The following is a 17,974-nucleotide window of genomic DNA, read 5'->3' as shown; positions in this document are numbered from 1 at the left end:
ACTTCCTTTATCCCCGACTCCAGCAGCTCCCACCGGCTCGGGAGAGACACGGTCAGCAATGGAACGCCCGGACACCGACAGCACATACCATTTTGTCGTGGACTGTAGGGGACGCCGGGTAGTTGTAGGGATACATTCCTGCAGGGACGGGCCTCCTGTCACCCAGATAATCATACTGAGAAGAGAAGAGACACCCCCACCCCCCCGCCAAGACATGTGAGACGTTTATACCACTCCATAAACTGACTGCGGTCGCTCACACTGCGCCGTTGGATCTCAGCTCGCTCAGTTTAAATTATGCCCATTTTAGGGATGGGGAAGCTGAGGCAGTGAGCTTGCATGCCCAAGGTCACAGAGTGAGCCAGTAGCGGAGCTGGGAGCAGAACCCAACTCATTTGGTCCCAGATGTTTGCCTTATGGACAGTCCCACCATGCCACTTCTTAGGAGGAGATTTTCTAGTGGGGAAGGCGGCAGGAAAGGAAAAGGGGATATGGCTAAAAGTCTGAGTTCAGGCACAGCTCCCAGTTCAGGGGTGTTTGGATCCAGGTTTTGGGTCGGGCTCATCTCTCGCTCTGACTGTACAACAGCTCAGCCAGGTTCCCTTGCACGGTCTCATCCTGAGACTCCTGCGCTTACTGTCAGGGAAACCCAGAAAAGGCTCCTCACGCCTCTAATGGCTCAGATAACCGAATTACCCTGTGCCCCGGAGAGCATTACCGTCTCTCCCCCGTTTCCCCTGCCCTGGCGCTCTGGGACAGGCTTGCCCTCTTTGCTCATCTTATGAGGAGAAGCAGAAAGGAAACAAACACAAATAACCTGGCAGGGTATCTTCACAGGGAGGCAGAGGAGGTAGGCCAGGAGGAAGCTCTGAAGGCCAGCGCCCTGGTCCAAGGACATTTGGCGCAAGCAGAGCAGTCCTGAAGGAGTTAAACGAACCCCCGCACCCTGAGCCAGGCACAGTGCAAGCGGGGGTGCAAGTTGAGCTTGCAATCTTGACCTGCAGACTGTTGTTATTCCAGTCCTGGGCTCCCCCCACCCAGCTCTGCCAGTGCCCCTCGATCCTGACCTGCAGCCCCCTTTGCTGTTTCTCTAAAGGGCAGGCATTTACCTTTGGGGAACTGATCGATCGCCTCATCATGTAGGCTGCAGGGTCAGCATAGATCTCCTCGCTCCTGGATGGCATCCTCTCAAAGCGGGTGCTGGGCGACCTGACCGGGGAGTACATCCTCGCCCTGTTGTAGGTGCCCTGGCTGGGCGAACGGGGCACGGACCTGGAGCGGGGCTGGAGGGACATCCTCCGCAGGGAGTCCGAGGCAGCATCCACCTCGTCGTAATACACAGACTGCCGGCCGGGGCCGGGGATCCAGACGGGGACGTCCTGCCTGCCGTAACCCGGGTGCTCCTTCCACTCACGCAGCTGGTAGGGGCCTCCATTGCGGAAGGAGTGGCGCTTGTCCTCCGCAGCCCACTGTGGGCTCACCCGCTCATAGGCGGGCATGGAGCAGATGCTGTCAGGGCGCACGCCGGGCGGGTAGTACTGGTAATCCTCCGGGTACTGGGGCGAGTAAGGGGCGTAGTAGTCGGGGACCCTTCGCGACATCGGGAAAAACCTGCTGGGGCTACAATCCCCCCAAGGAAGGAAGAGAGAGAATTGTAAAACCTGGATCCAGCGCTTCAACTCCATCGGGATTTCCATGGGAAAGCCACAGCCTCGGCCTGCGCCGGTGGGCCGGTGTCCGCCCGCCACCTGCTGGCAGGGCAGATCCTGCGAGGGACGCCCAAGGTGCCGAGCAGTGAGGCATCCCCTGCCAGCGATGGGACAGACCCCTGGACCCCATCCGGAGGGCAATCTCCTAGAACTCGGAGACTGTGCTGCTCCCCACTGCACCAGCTTTCGGATCTCAGAGCAGGGGCCCACACAGCCGCCTTAGGAAGCTAACTGGAGTCAGTGTCGGTGCTGGGAGACCCTAGGCCATGACTTTCCCCTCTGCCCAGCCACCTCCCTGGGGCATGGCTGGCACACAGCTGCTCCCCTACGCCACTTGGCAGGCTGCAGCAGTGAGCTAGGCTTCGTGATCGCATCTCCGCCTGGCTCCCTTTGCTTATGCTGCTGCTCCCCACGCTCCAAACTCACTGCCCCCTAGTCTCGGTCCGGGGGGGCAGGCCTAGTGGTTTGCATGGCGCAGCAGCACGTGGTTTGGTTGAGGTTTCCTGGCCCTCCCCCCGTCCCTGTGCATGGAGAACAGGAGGGGGAACCCTCCCCCCATCAGCTGGGAAGGATGGGAATGCTGTTCTGCCAGGGAGAGGAGGAGATCTGCTGCCCTTTCCCTTATGTTAACCCCAGCACGGCACACCACGCAGCCCTCTTACCTCCTCAGCTCCTCCGGCGGGGCAGCCCCCCGGCGCAGGTTCACCCACTGCTGCAGCTGCGTCATGGAGCTCTTCCTCTGGGCGATCTTCTCCGGGTTGGTGCGTGGCACAAAGCCCGGACGGTGCATCACACTCTCCCCATCCTGCGGTGGGTAGGCGGTGCTGCCGGGGCGGCTGGGGGAAGAGTACTGCCAGCCGTTGGGCTGCGTGGATCTCTCCACCCCAGCTGGAAACCGTGGGGCTTCAGGGTAAGGGCTGCCGGGCTCAGATGGCATCTCCTGGCCCACAATGCCATTGGCTTTCACCAGGGGTTCCTTCTTGTTGTCGATCCTCTCCGATTTCCTCTCGATCTTCTCTGAACCACGCCCATCACCCTCCCCTCTGGTCTTGGCTTCCAGGTCTGCTTTGGGGTGCTCCCTGTGAGCAGTGGTCCGGTGGTGGTGGTGCTTGCTGGGGGGGATGTTCTCAGAGTCCGTCTTCTCCCGCCTGCCAGGCACAGAAACGCAGAGCGTCACCTCCCACTGGACAGCAACCCTGGGCCCAAATCATCCCAGGACAGTGGGGCCGATCCAGTCCCTGGACCCCCTAGTGGATGGTTACTGACCCTCTCCGCTCGGACGCGTCCCTCAAATTGCTGTACACCCTACATGCTCCAAAGGACTTCAGTTTTCCAGCCACTGCCCCTCCAAGTGCTGAAAGGACCCCATGGTTAATGGCCACTTCCCCTCATCTCCAAAGGGACCCCAAGTTATCTAGCAACTGTGCCCCCAAGTTAATAGCCACTGTATCCTCCAATGTGCCCCCAACTTGAGGCAGGACCCCTCCCCCCAATTCTCCGAAGAGACCCTGAGTCTCTGGCAACTGCTGCACAGCATATGGTGCCTGTCGTGCTGACCTCTGGGGGGGTGGGATCTGCACCCGGGCAGCCTCGCCCATGGCTTGGATCCAGGACTCCTGCTCTTCAGTGTTCTCTGCACTGAAGAAGTAGGTCCGGATGCCGGCGTGCTCGGCCTGGGAAGAGAGGGACTGCGTGTGACGCCCCAGGGCCTCCTCCACCCAGCACACAGTAACCTGCAGGGAGGGAGAGAAGTGCGTACACAGAGAGAGGAGAGAGAAGTCAGTCGTCCAGTTGAGGGCGCCTGGAATTGTCGGTGAAGCCGTGCCAGCTCTTCCCCAGTGCCAGCTCTCCCCCTTCCCTCCCCCCGGCCATAGGATCAGAGAGATGGAGAAATACCCATCAAATCGTCAGGTCTGTCCCCAGGCCAGTCGGGTGAAAATGACCCAATGCTGTGGGACATGGGGAGAGGTCAGATTTGGGTTACATGCCATCGCCAGGGGTCTCCCGACAGCCCATTCGAGCAAGGCACACAAAGCAAATGCAAGGCTCTTTCCCTTGGATTCACTGACTCAGGGAGACCCATATCTAGTGATGGGCGGGATCTAGAAAGGTTCAGATGAGCGCCATCTTATCATAAGCTCTCCCCATACCCTGAGATGTGGGAAACCGCAGCCGAATGGGCCCCCTCTGGGAATTCCTGGCACGGAACCCTTATTAAACATAAAACACACAGCACTCTGCAGTACTGATCCCAAGCAGGACAGCTTGCACCAGGGACGCTGCAGGGCTTGGGGCAGTCACCGCACAATACCGGAGCACCGATTTAACAAGAGTTCACAATTCTGACCCTGACCAGGAACAGTGAGAAGAGCATTTTTAGGACTTCTGGTTTCAGGGACAGAAGTGGGCAGAGAAACCCACCTCGAAACGCTCCTGATCCCTTCCGAAGGGTGGAGTCCAGCTCTGCAGACCACTACTACCGCTTCCTCATCTTGTTACTAACCCCCTCTGTACCAGAGCAGGATCTGCTAGTTATCAGGGCATACAAATATAGGCTCTATCCTGGGGCAGGTACAGGTAAATCCTGAACTGGAGGAAGATGTTCTACCAGGAATGGATTTATCCAGGCTCATCCGGCTCACAACTTCAACTATAGACGGGCCTGAATCAAAACCGCCCCGATCCGAACAGCTGATCATCAAGGGAGTTCAGATCCAGGAAGCGGCAGGATGCTACCCTGAGCCAAACCCCAGATGCAAATGCACTTTGCAAATCTGGATGCAAATCTTGCAGGTTGGCCGCGAATGTCAGTGCATGTCCCCTTCGCGGATATTCAGAGCTTATAAAGGAGCCGGCTGGCAATGGTAAGATAAGAACAGAGCTGGTCAAAACGTTCTTACTGGTACATGGTTTTGATGAAAAATGGCTTTTCGAACAAAGCCAATTTTACGGGGAAATGTTCATTTGGGTCAAAATCTTCTGTTTTTTTTTTTTTATAAAAAAGTACAAAATCCCAAAGATTATTTTGGTTCTCTGGGTTTCCCCTTCCCTCCTCTCCCTCCCCACCAACCCCAAAACAAATTTTTGATGTTTGTTTTGCCAAAAAACCCCAAATATTTCAACAAAATGGAAAATTCTTCCTTGTGTTCTAATCGATCCCCCCTGGGGGAATATGTAGCATTTTTTGACCAGCTGCTGTTACTAGTCAAGGGCTCCCAGCCCCAGAGGAATCTTTCCTGCTAGGTTCATACAAACCTCGGTCTCTCCACCAAGTTCCCAACTAGGGAACACCAGGAAGGTCTAAGCACGCGATCCGCAAGAGAGAGACATAAACCCCAATGTTTCGTCCCCCTTCGCCGGGTGGAGGTGAATAAAGCATGCTGGGCAATCTGCAACCGGCCGCATCCCTTCTCTTTCCAGCATGCATTTGGAAATGGAAGGAGCATACTACCTATTTGGTGGCTGTGTGCTGGCATTGCAGATGGGCACTTGGAAGAAACCTCCTCTCCAGGGGGGAGATCCTCACACGGAAGAAAGGAGGAAACACAGAGAACAGGTCAAACCACCCAGCAGAGAATTCAACAGGGAGATGCATCAGGCAGGCAGAGCGTGGCAGGAGCAGCAGTGTCACCAAAGAGGGGCAGATGGAGCGTAGCTGAGAACACGCTCAGTGCTGGGTTAGCCCAGAACCAGAGGATGGAATCCTACCCATTTAACGGTCTCTCATCGGGCCTGATCCGGCCTTCTGGGCGTGCGAAGAAGGCTGGATCAGACGCAACGGGAGTCAAATTGTGCCATCAGAGACTGACCCCGTGTGGATCAAGGATACAGCAGTACTTTGCACAGTAATCAATTAAGCCTCACACAGCCCCCTTGTGAGGATAGGTTAATATCATCTCCATTTTTCAAACAGGACACAGTGGATCCAATGACAACTGCTCCCCCTCCCGGCCCTGTGCTGTAATGTACAGTGTCCCAGTGTCCCAGCAAGTGCAAAGTAGGTGTGAAACGTGACTACCAGGAATCTCCTCTCACTTACTCAGGAGGTAGGGGTTTATGGCCACTCTGCACAGGGTACACGTTACCCCTCCACTGCCCTGCCAACGTGACCCAGCCCTGACTCGAAGAGATCAGAGGGTCGGGTCCAGGGGGCTCAGTCTCTGTGGCTTGTTCCTTCCTTGGCCTCTCTGATGAGACCGCCACCAAGAGTGTCAATTGAGTCATGCAGATACTTGTCCACCGAGTCCAGGACGGGCACTTGAGCACTGACTTTGATGGGATTCAAACCAGCAACCTGGTAAGCCACTTCTAAACTCCTGAGCCTGCCGGTGCCTCATTTATGGCTTTTTCAACTCTCTTTTTCCCATTATGGCTAATCAGGATGAATCTCTGGGTACTAGACGTGGGCTAGAACCACAATGTAGGATCCAAAATTCCCCTGAATTTTGGGAAAATTTAGATCCAGATTCAAATTCCATGGTTCAGAGTCATCGGTAGAAGCTAACATTACAGATGCTCTCTCCTTTATTGCCCCCAGGAAGGGCTGGCTCTCTGTTTAGCTGCCCAGTTTAGTTCTAAGGCACCTGTCATCAGAGTACCTAAGCCAGTACAGAATTAAGAAATATTGGAGTCCATACGGAAAATGGTTCTCTGTGCAACGCTGTTTGGAAAAGGTCAATTTACTCCAATGGAAATTTTGAAACATTTTCGTTTTTATCCAAATTTCCCAGGAAAATGTCCAGTTTTTTAAGTGAAAAACAAAATAAAAAAAAAGCTTTTCAGGCTTTTTTGGGAGGGAGAAAAAAAAATGGTTTGCAGTCAAAAAAATTTCAAAAATCACCCAAAAACATGTGGGTCAAAATTTCTTTTGCAATGCAAAATGGCTTTTTTTGGGTCAGAGCATTGTATTTCAATGGGAACCTGGAACCCAGCCCCAGTTGTGTCTCTCCAGTCCCCAGTGGAAAGCGGTACATGAACGTAAACACTCTCCATGAGTGGCATTCACTCCTGCACCAAGGATCAGCACAGTCCCTAGGAACCAGCCAAGCTCTAGAGAGCCGCTCCAGTGATGCGCCGAGGTAAATTTTGCTCTCAGTGCTGGCATCTGCCAGGCCCAAATCCTGCCCCACTCCCCTAGAGACTTTGTTGAATCATGATCTATGCCAGGGATCGGCAACCTTTGGCACGAGGCCCGTCAGGGTAAGCCCCCTGGCAGGACAGGCCGGTTTGTTTACCTGCTGCGTCTGCAGGTTCGGCCGATCGCGGCTCCCACTGGTCGCGGTTCGCCGCTCCAGGCCAATGGGGGTTGCGGGAAGTGGCGCGGGCTGAGAGATGTGCTGGCCGCGGCTTCCCGCAGCCCCCATTGGCCTGGAGCGGTGAACCGCAGCCAGTGGGAGCTGCGATTGGCCAAAATGCAGATGTGCAGTGCTGCCCAGAGGATTCAGGGGGCCTGGGGTCTTCGGCGGCGGGTCCTGGAACGAGTGAAGGACCCGCCGCCAAATTGCTGCCGAAAAATCTTGTGGGGGGGGGGGGCCTGAAAACTCTCGTGGGGGCCCCTGCGGGATCTGGGGTAAATTGTCCCACTTGCCCCCCCCCCCCCCCCCCCGGGCGGCCCTGCGGATGCGGCAAGTAAACAAACCGGCCCGGCCTGCCAGGGGGCTTACCCTGACGGGCCACGTGCCAAAGGTTGCCAATCCCTGATCTATGCACATGCTTGAGTCCTATTGGAGTCAATGGGATTTAGCATGTGCTTCGCCCAAGTGACACCTTCCAGCCATTGGAGCTCCACAGAAGCCGAAGGGACTGCACAGAGTAAGTGAGGGCACAAACCAGCTGCTACGTGCTTCTCTGACCTCCCCCAAACCCTGGCCTGGGTCAGGACAGAGGCGGCTGAGGAGACTAATAAAACACGAGAAAGCCTTAAATCTCTCATTCTCCCTTTGGCTGACATTGGGTCAGAGCCGCATTGTCTCTAACCGCTGTTCCCCATACGGGCCTGAAGGGGTTAACCCGACTGGCAGTGAGTTCAGGAGGCCGGATCCATGCTTTATTAATGACCCAAATGTTCCCAGGACTTGCCAGTTCTTGAAGGTTCTTTCCCTTGCTCTCTTGTTTTATTGCCATTAATAGGACAGGGAGCCTCTGGAGGGCGGAGCAGACCTTTCGCCCTCTGCTGAATGTTGCAATATAAGGTTTGGAGCAGGAATGAATGTGCAAATAATATTCCAGTGACGAGCACCCAAAAATGCCTCAGAATAAAAACAAAATAGAGCGGTGGGTGTAGCACGGCCCCAGGCTGGAGAGAATCAAGGTTGCGTGTGTAATGCTGCCCCCAGCTGCAGAGAATCCAGGCTCTGTGTGCGTCTCTGCAGCTCTGTCCCCAGCTGGAGAGAATCAAGGCAGTGTGTGTGTGTATGCAAGCATTCGGCGTAGGAGTGTGTTTTTGTGACTTGTGGATTTTTGTTTCCGTGTGTACATCTGTGTGCATCGGTGGGCGAGCTGGGTTTTCTTTGAGCGAGAGTTGAGCATAAACGGGTGCAAGTGAGTAGGTGTTTGTATGTGGGAGTATGTTTGTGTGTGTGTTCATGTGCACCTGTGTGATTGCACGCAAGGTGTGTTCGGCCTGTGTGCTAGTGCAAGTGGGAATATGCATATGTACAAGTGTGAAAAACAATTAAGTCTGAGTGTGTGTTTGGCCCATGGTTTGGATGCACATTTCAATTTGCATACGTGAATGGACAGATTATTAAGTCTAGGTGAGTTGTGAGCATGGACTACCGTGTGTACAACGGTGCTTGTGCGTGTCTGAGTGTGCATGTATGTGTAACACTAACTGCTCTTGGGAGGATAAAACCAAACGGCTCCTTTTGCCCACAGCTCAGCAGAAGTTTCACAGCTTCAGTCCCTGCTCCATTGCAGCCGCTCCCCTCAGCACAGAAGTTTGACAAGTAGAAACTAATTACGTGCTAAACAATTAAAATATATTGCCTGTGTGTGTATGTGAGAGTGAGTTTGTGTGTGTGCGTGTGAGAGAGAGAGAGAGAGAGTGAGTGTGAACACTAGTCTAAACTAGTTTAAAAGAGAGATGGGGGAAGCCCTCCTGCACATCTGGGCTTGAACGCAGTCTAATTCTAGCACTGCCGGAGGTGCGATTCTATAGCAACGCTGGCTTACGTACGTTTGTTGTTTTTATTAACAAGGGAGAGTAACTCAAAACGGGGGAATGGCTGAGTAGACGGCTTGCGAAAACCCTCACACAGCTGTCAGCTGAGAAGGAGAAGCCCCTCCTTGGCATTGGGTTACTAGCATGCTTTGATCACCGCTGGCTAGGAGCAATTCACGCTTGTGCAGCAGGGTAACACACTTAAACCTATGGGGTTGAGACATACACAGCTTCCAGTTAGAGGCAGCGTGGCCTAGTGACTAGAGGACTGGACTGGGCATTGGGAGATCTGGGTTCTATTCTTGGCTCTGCCACTGGCCTGCTGGATGACCTTGGGCAAGTCACTTGCCTTATGTGTGCCTCAGTTTCCTCATCTGTACAACAGCAGTAACGATCCTGACCTCCTTCAAAAAGTACTTGAGAGTTATGGGTGTAAAGCACTTGGTGGTGGTATTATTGTGCTTGCTTTCTGCACAGGGGTCAATTTCACCCCGTATTAGCATCAAGACTGCTAAGCACCCTCAACTCCCGCTGAAGTCAATAGGAGCTGAAGACACTCGCCATCACACAGGCTCTAACCCAGTCTGGATCTGCACGCCAGCTCCTCCACCCATCTTTCTTACAGACAGAGGGACAGCTTCAGAGGGGGAACAAGCAGCAGGATTCCTCCTACAATCTGAGCTCCCTCCCCAAGTCACGGGGCGCTTTGGTCTGGGTCTGGTCTTTGCGTTCTGGCTAAACGTTATTAGACTGGAAACCCAGAGACCCGATTCCCCTGTTTTACCTCTCATGTGGTCCTCTTCACATCTGAGCAAAGCAGGCGGCTCAGAGTGGGGGTGCCATATGCCCCCCTGCTTGGCGCAGGTGTGGCCAGTGACAAAAGTGGCAGGGCTGGGTCACACCCTAGAAGGCTAAAAGACCTGGACTCGTTAATCCTGTTCTGAGCACGGTGAGAGGACACAGCGGCAGTTCTCTCTCTACCCCTAGTGCTGTGTCAAGGACTCCAGTTTGCAGCAGGCATCCAGGTCACTAATGCCCATTCTTCCCCTTCAGCTATGTGCCTGTCTTTAGCGACCGTCCACAGCAGCTCACACCTCCCCCAAGTACAGGTCACCACAGGAAGTGGAGAGCACAAGCCAAGAGACCTCTGAGCGCTGCTGTTACCCAACAGCCTACGTCAGGCCCTACCAGGCAGCGAGATTCTCGGACGGGAGGGTCGCGCGACAAACCGCGGCTCCATTCGTGGCCTCCGGGAACCGGGCCAATGGCTGGGAGCACGACGCTGCCCCCGAGATGCCGTCACGGCCACACACTGACCTTAAAGGTGTGTTTCCTGCTGATGTTGTCCGATGGCTGGATGGCTGCCACCCGGAAGCTGAGAAGCGGGATGCTGCCCAAGATGCTGTCCTCCTTCTCATCTGCATTGACCCAGGGGGAAGAAATGGGCGTTAGATAAGGAGGGGGGAGTTCCCCTCCTTAGGCCGGTTTGGAGATGCCAGGTGGTTGGCAAGACCCGTCTCCCCTTTAAAGCAGCAGCACGAGGAGAGGGGGAAGTGGACGAGGCTCCTCGGGCTAGGAACGCATCCCTCCTCTCTCCTGCTGAAATGGGAGCTGGGCTCCTAAGAGCGACCACAGCCCAGGGACCGGAGCCAGCCTACCTGTGGAAGCCGGCTCCCTCCCTGTCGCATCTGCCCATCTGTTGTTCTCTTCTCCCGCTCCCCCCGCCCCCGCAAAAACCTATCACTCACAGCTCACAATACAGGCTGGTTAATTATTCATGCCCGCTCTCCAGACCTGCTGCCAGGGATTAGGCCGAGCCAGCGGCCTGCTGGAAAGCGGAGGTTGCAAAAGGTGTGGGGTGTGTGAAGGGGTGAATCTCCATACCGAGGAGTGCTCCAGCCCGGATAAGTTGGGGACTGATTTGGCATCTGAATTCAGGACTGGCTTCCGTCACTCCTTTATGGCATGGGGCAGCTGTTTCCCACGGACCTCGAGCAGCTGTATGGTGCCAGTGCCCCCCTCATGCCCTCTGTTTCTTGGCACCATTGATAACAGCTGCTCGAAAAGCCAACTTGGCCCTAGGAGGTCCAGGCAAAAGGGTGACAGGTTTGTTTGCTGATGTTAATCATTAACACAGGGAAGCTGGAGTTGGAGCATTCAGATCCGGGGCATGCCAAGAGCAGAGCCTCTGGTATACAGACCCACAGCTCCCCACGGAGAGAGGCAGGGCTAGCTTCTGGTCTCATCTGGGCCAGGTGAGTAAGGGAACAGCTGAACCAGCAGGGAGCTGCTGAATTTGTACCAAGCACGATCCCTTTCACAGTGTTTAACCAGAGGGCTATGCAACCGTCCCCCCACCTTGGATACTGTAAGAGAAGAGGCTACAGAAAAACCGAAGGATGCATGGATGGAGCTACCTTCCACAGCATTCCCCCCTGGGAGCACCTTTTACTATCTCTCTCGGAGCCCTGTCCTGCAAGGTGCTGAGCGTATGTGGCTCCCATTGAGGGGGAAGGTGCTCAGCACCTCATGGGGATCCCTCAGCAACTCGTAACAGCAAACCCTTCCCTTCGAAGAGGAGGGTTTTAAGTCCTCCTCTGACTGGCCGCACCCATCTCCCTGCAGCCACCTGCTGGGCGGGATTCGCTCTGCCTCAAACAACAAATTGGGTTTCTTCACCAGCGCTGGACTCTGAGATCCGACCCCAGTTGCCCAGATTGACCCCTGGTCACCTGGCTTTGGGGCTGTAAGTGCACCAGGAGCTGCCGGATCCCTGCCCCATCAGGACTGGGCCCATGGGACGGCTCTTTAGTCCTCAGCCCCACCACCTACCTTTGTAATAGAAGAGGCAGCGATCCACCAGCACGAACCAGCGCTTATTCCACTGCTTCACACCAGAGCTGGCCTGCAAGAGAGGCATGAGTGAGAGGGCGCCCCAGACCCGTCGCTGCTTGTAAAGCGGAGAGGGGGAAAAGTGGGGGAAAGCGAGTGGGGGAAGCCGCAGCATCTCGTGCATCACAGGGAGAGCCCAGGGTGGGCTCCATTGAGGAGAGGGCACAGGGTGGCACTGAGCCGTGCTGGCTTGCAGGAGCCATTGCGGGAGGGAGTGACTGGGGAGAGGTGCAGGCCAGATGGGGCAGGCACCCAGCAGCAGCGCTCCCTGCTGTCATAGCCAGATGCACTGGAGCTAGGTTGGGACAGATAGAGGGTGGGGCGGGGGAAGTCTGGCAGGTGCGTGGAATGGGCACCCAAGAGCCATGCCCCATGCAGTCCCACACCAGTCCTAGTGCGGCATGGGGCACCACATCGTCCCTCGGTCCCTGCTGATGCCCAGGTGTTGGCTGACAGAGGGAGGTGGCACTGCGAGATGCATGGCTCAGCCAGGGGAATGCTCCCCGCCGCGGCACAAGGGGGACGTTACCTGTTTGAAGAGCCAGCCGCTTTTGGTCACCGCGGCGTTGGGATTCCGCTTCATGGAGTTGGAGCGCTTCCCGAAGGCGATCCCCTTCCGGGAAGGGCGCGAGGCCTTTGGAGAAGGAGAGAGGAGGCTCTCAGAACGCTCCGGCTTTAGAACAGCCTCTCCCAGGGGTGGCGGCAACAGCTGTTGGGGGCGTTTGCTTTCCCGGCAAACCCATGGGGAATAGTCAGACCCAGCCATGCAGCTCACGGAGCATGCGGCTGAGGGATGCCTTGCAATGCTGCCATCTGGCAGGCGAGGGAGAGCTGCATCTTACCGCCAGCACTCCTATCACATCACCCTTGGGAAATCTCAGCCATTTAGCTACTTGTCCAAGGCTCGCCATTGCTTCCTCCTTGCAACCAGCTTGGCCTATCTTTTCCCTACCGCAAAACGGGGGTGGATCCTAATCGCTGCCTTTGCTTTGCTGATGCTCTGATCCCAGCCAGCTACTTCCCCTTAGTGTGGAAGGGGCGTGATAATCGCCTCGCTGCTATGCCGAATTTTTCATTCCCACATCTCAAAGAACCTCACAAAGACGGGTCAGTATGATTGGCCCCATTTTACAGAGGGGGAAACTGAGGCACAGAGCGGGGAAGCCACTTGGCTGAGAGCAGGGGGTCTGTGGCAGAGCTGAGAAATGAACCTAGATCTCCTGAATGCCAGTCCAGTGCCTAAACACCCATCTTCATCCCTAAATGCTTTTGTGCCCACAGCGACTCCAACAGGCTAAATACATCTGCTTACCAGCAGGCATCCACCAGGGCAGGTGTGCTTGGCTACCCCCAGCCCAATCAACAAGAAGAAGGGCCCTTTCAGATGTCCAGAGGCAATGAGAACATTAGGTATACGGGGCAGCTTAGATCCAGCTGGCTAGGGGCACGGTTGGGAATAGATTCCAGGTCTCCTAGGGTCCCAGGCCAGTGTCCAGTGCTCCATGAACATACCCTGCCATTTGGTCGCTCCTGAGGCATCTCTGACACCATGGTGTGGTTGGATGATTCGCTGCTGATGGTCGCCGGTCGCTTCCCACCTGCTTTGCTGGACATGTCCACTGTAGAGCTGCCATCGAAAGAGAGGGGGAAAGGAGAGAAAAAAAGCTTATTGCAGATCTCTGCCAGGACAGCTGAGGAATAACGGCCCAGACGTATGACACACTGATACACTTATGGTGCTCACCCCTATGCACAGGGCTGACTTCCACGGATGAGGCCCACACTGCAAACACACAGACGTGTCATACATACATAGCAAAGCAAGGCTGCCCCTCGTCTCACAGCAAAGCCATACTGTTCCCTGGCCTGTAGATCCCCTGCCATGGTCTTTGCTCTCAATATTTCCTTGGTATTATTAGTTCTTTTCCCCTCTGGTTCCTTCACTTCAATCATTATGTACACACACACACGGCAGCATTCTAAAACAAACCTACTTCTGTAAACGTAAGTCAAATCTTGCGTTTTCTTCTGGGATGTGTCCAGTCACAGGGTGCAGAAACGTGTTCCGTCTTTCATTGTGGCTGGAAAACATAGAGGAGAGTTCGGCGGAATTAAGCGGCTTTGGAGTGAACAGAGCAACGTGCTCCGTCCCGGCTCTTCTTTTGCTTTGTGTACCAGTTCAAAGTGCTGAAAGTTGTTGCTGCAGGATATTATGGAGGCAAATAACTGAAGGCTTGACTGTGCCCAGCCTTCGGCTTCTTTCTGACATAGCTCATGAATGAATTTCAACTCACTAAGGGCGGAAACAACATTTGCAGTGACTCTACATTAGTAAAAATGATCAGGGTTTATCAAGCCACATGCTTCAGGGCATATGTTTATCACCAGATGGGGTCAGGAAGGATTCTCCTCATCTACCATAGAGTATGGTTTAGCATTGTGCCAATAGGTACATTTTGAGGGGGTGACCTTGTATACATACCCCTGAAACTTCCTGCACTGCCCACTGCTGGAGATGGGATGCCAGCCGAGGTAAGCAACTGGTCTCTTCTTGTCCAGCTTTTCTCATAACTAAGAATGAGTGAACCTTGGGTAGTTTGAGGTGGCGAGAACCTCAGTATGTTTTAGGGATTTGTAAAATTAATTCATGTCTAGGAGAGGCAGGAACTTGAAACACTGGTGGGTTGAGTGTGTGGGGGAAGCAGGAGGGTTTTGTGATTCAGTTATAACTGCCCCCTCCCACCTTTCTGGGTAAAGACCAGCCCAGCTATGTATTGGGGACAGAAGAAACTGTCTGCCCCACAAGCTGGACAGAACACAAGCCATGGTGGTCCCAATCACGCTCCCATTTCAGCCCTAAATTCTTGGGCTTTGTGTTTGTAATTTCAACTCCGCCCTAGGTGTATGCCAATAAGAGGCGACTACTACTTTAAGACCAGGTGGGATTGTACGCAGGAGGCTTGGCAAACCAGCTGGAGCATCTCCGGGGCTGAAGAGAGACAAGGTCAGAGCAGAGTGTGAAGATGAACACACATGGCAGAGCCCACCTAGCAGCTGCCATTAAGCCTGGCCGACATATGGTGCCGGGAGACGGAGATCATCCATGCACAATGCTCTCCGTCTCCTCTTGCCACTGAGCAATGATGCCACAAAGGCAGATCCTCCTCAGGCCAGTATTCACAGCACTTCCACTTCCCCAGATACACGTCCAGATGGATGGAAGCATTTATGCCACATTTGCACAGACCCGGCACACAAAACCAGACTAGCATTAGCCCCTTCACTACCACCTAGTACATGCTTGAATTCCACAGGCCGTTTCCTGTGGAGCATCTATTTGGATGAGCGGCATGTATTGGAAGAGAAGCTTTCAGAGGTGTCGATAGACTGGGCTAATGAATAGCCCCCAATGGCAGTCACCTGTCATAACAGCCTATTAAATCTCAGTCTTCAGGGGCTTTCCTCCCTATTAATTTTGCTGTGTGACGCAACCACATGTTCTAACAGCCAAAGAAACAGCAAGCCCATTGGTGTACATTATTACAAAGCACCGACGTACATAATGCAGCACGGACGGGGTTACGCAGGCGCTAGTAAATAAAGTACGAGTGACACGCCCAAAGCCACACTGATATGGATTTCATATCGCCAGTCAGCCCCTGGAAAGACCTGGCTTTACCGTGGTCCTTTACCGGCTCCAGATCCTCATTATCGGAGTAGCAGTCAGTACCCATAGCAATCACCCTACCCTGTTATCACACAGCACTTTTCAGACCTGGATCTCAAAGCCCCTTACAGAGATGGGTTGGTATTAGTCGTCCTGTTTTACGACCAAGAAATGGGGGCACAGAGAGGTTAAAGGGATTGATTTTCAGAAGGACTGAGCTGCTGTAGATCCTACTGACTTTATCTGGATTCATTTGCACTCAGGCTGCAAGGGTCAGATCCAGAGACCCTCACACAGAACAGAACTTTCCTCCTTGAGCGCTTCCATTGGAACGACTCAGACCACATGTGGAGTTCGGCGTTACTGAAGGTGAGCGAGGGTATCAGCATCTGCACTAAATCCACAGTCAGTCCGCAGCAACTGGGAATAAAATCCAGGAGTCGGCTCCTTGTCCTCTGCTCTAACCACTAGACTACTCCAGCTCCCAACTAATTGTTGTCAAACCCAGCCCATGGGACCACTGGCTACTGGATGCACAGGCCCATAGCTTGCTCCCAACCCTCTGATTTCCACAGGGTCACCTGGGTGCAGCAGAGCAGAACTGGGCCCATTGTCCTGAGCATAGGGCTTCACTACAGAGACAAGGCTCTCTGCCTCACATTTTGTCTGAGACTGACCAGGAGAGAACGTTCTCTGCCAGTGATTGGCACTCACACTTGCAGGAACAAATTGAATTTCCCCATCCCAGACAATAGCCACAATCTTCCCAGGTATGGCAGCATTCCGAATCCCATGAGGGATCTCTGCAAGTGGGATTTAAAGGAGCGGGCTGTGGCTACTGGCTTTGGCTTGGAGGAAGCAGATGAGATGCCAGCTTGCAACTAGGGCAGAAAATGGACACAATAAAACCAGAGCAAACATCTGTTTACCTTTGTCCCCCTTCTACACGCCGCTCACAGACGTTAAGAACAGAGCTGCTCTTTTACGAAGGATCTGAGTGGAGGTAGAACCCCAGATCATGTGCAAATGCCAGCAGAGGGCTCCAAAGAAGCAGAAGCCACAGGACTTCATCCAACAGCCTGGTAGCCACAACAGGGCATGAAGAGCCCCTTTCGAAAGCTGATGGATTTGCAACACTTAATGAACGGCAAATTGCAGCAGAATCTCCCTTTGCTAATCCACACGCTGCATAATCTGCGCAACAAATTTCATCTGCACTTCCCAGCAAAGCGTGCGGAACAGAGAGCCAAGGTGAGGTCTCTGATTGCTGAGACCTCATTAGCTTTCCAGGACATATCACAGAACATCGACTGTGACATGATGAGATATTAACATAAAATGAAATTACTGCTGTCCAACTAAATTAGCGTGGTCATGTTCTCCGACATGCTGTTTTTAAGTGGGGAAAACTCAACGCTGGTGTAACTCCACTGGGCCTGCTGTTTTTTCACTTACCCCTTTGTTCGGAAAAAGAGTCATTTACAATAGTAATGGCCCTGCAGCCCTACTAAGTGCAAATGAATGAGATTAGACTGCACGTGGGAAGACTGTTTATAATAAGAGATGGAATTGCGTCACTGAGAGCTTGATTCTGCCATGCATGGGAGTAAAACCTTGTGCCTTAAGCAGCCCCAAGGAAACCAATGGCCTGATCCAACTCTCAGAGTCATTGGAAGTCTTTCACTGACTTTAATGGTGGTTGGATTGAGTCCTGAATTAAACCACAAAAGATGTACCAGATTAACTATACCGGTGTCGTTAAAACAATCTAACCTCTCTAGTACAATCAGTTACACTGCTATAAAAGCTTAGAGCTTATTCCTGTACAGGAAGGGGAATAAATTATACTGATATAAGGAACCTTTTTACTGGTATAACTGTGTCCACATTACGGGTTGAACTGGTACAGCTATTTCGGTAAACCGCCCCATCCCACAGACAATGATATCAGTATAAAAACAGTGCAGGTTTCAGAATTGTATTCAGTTCCGAACACCCCTAAAACGTCGCAACATTCAAGATCAGCGGTTCTGGGTGGGGCTGGTTTGCCAGCAGCCCCAGCATTCCGGCGCGGCCCCAGCTCTGCTCCTCGGTTCCTGCAGGCCAGAGGACTGATTTGATTGTGGGCCTGTTCAGAAATTGCTTTCAGTGGGTAAGAAAATCCAGCCTTTAATTTAAATTAAAGCGTTTGCAAAGGGAAAACGCGGCCACTGCGGTTACGTGAGCAAAACCCAAAGTCAACAAATTAAGGAGCAGAAACCCCGGTGGTTTCTGGGGATTTCGGCAAAGCCCCCAAACCACTAGTACACTGCTGAAAACGCTTTACACTGGCTAATTGCCCTGTTACGTTATCAAAATGCAGACAGCAGTAGTGCCAGGGGCCTTGGCTTTGCGAGGAAAACCGGCCACCAGTGGTGCAGCTCCAAGGGTGGTAGTAATCTATCTAGCTAAGGTATTTAGACTGTATGCTCTTTGGGGCAGAGACGTCTCTTTGTTCTGTGTTTGTACAGCGCCCAGCACAATGGGGGCCTGCGCCATGACCAG

General features: G+C 53.6%; 1 protein-coding gene across 9 annotated transcripts in view; it reads right to left on the bottom strand.

Annotated features, from left to right (window-relative positions):
• PLEKHA6 (pleckstrin homology domain containing A6) overlaps positions 1-17,974 on the bottom strand; it is a 139,259-nt gene that overhangs the window by 36,309 nt on the left and 84,976 nt on the right. For 7 of the 9 annotated variants that reach the window (XM_054028752.1, XM_054028753.1, XM_054028745.1 and 4 more), the window contains exons 2-10: positions 13,758-13,844; positions 13,276-13,390; positions 12,293-12,397; positions 11,704-11,776; positions 10,189-10,289; positions 3,267-3,442; positions 2,372-2,857; positions 1,110-1,620; positions 89-175 (exon numbers count right to left, since the gene is read on the bottom strand). In XM_054028752.1, the coding sequence (XP_053884727.1) occupies positions 89-175; positions 1,110-1,620; positions 2,372-2,857; positions 3,267-3,442; positions 10,189-10,289; positions 11,704-11,776; positions 12,293-12,397; positions 13,276-13,377 (1,641 nt within the window). In that variant the 5' untranslated portion in view covers positions 13,378-13,390; positions 13,758-13,844. Of the gene's footprint in view, positions 1-88; positions 176-1,109; positions 1,621-2,371; positions 2,858-3,266; positions 3,443-5,160; positions 6,909-10,188; positions 10,290-11,703; positions 11,777-12,292; positions 12,398-13,275; positions 13,391-13,757; positions 13,845-17,974 lie in introns of those variants that run through there. The other 2 variants (XM_054028748.1, XM_054028754.1) reach the window with 2 other exon arrangements.

This window comes from Malaclemys terrapin, chromosome 4 (assembly GCF_027887155.1).
Source record: "Malaclemys terrapin pileata isolate rMalTer1 chromosome 4, rMalTer1.hap1, whole genome shotgun sequence".
Taxonomy (NCBI): Eukaryota; Metazoa; Chordata; order Testudines; family Emydidae; genus Malaclemys; species Malaclemys terrapin.
This window is presented reverse-complemented; position numbering and strand designations above follow the sequence as displayed.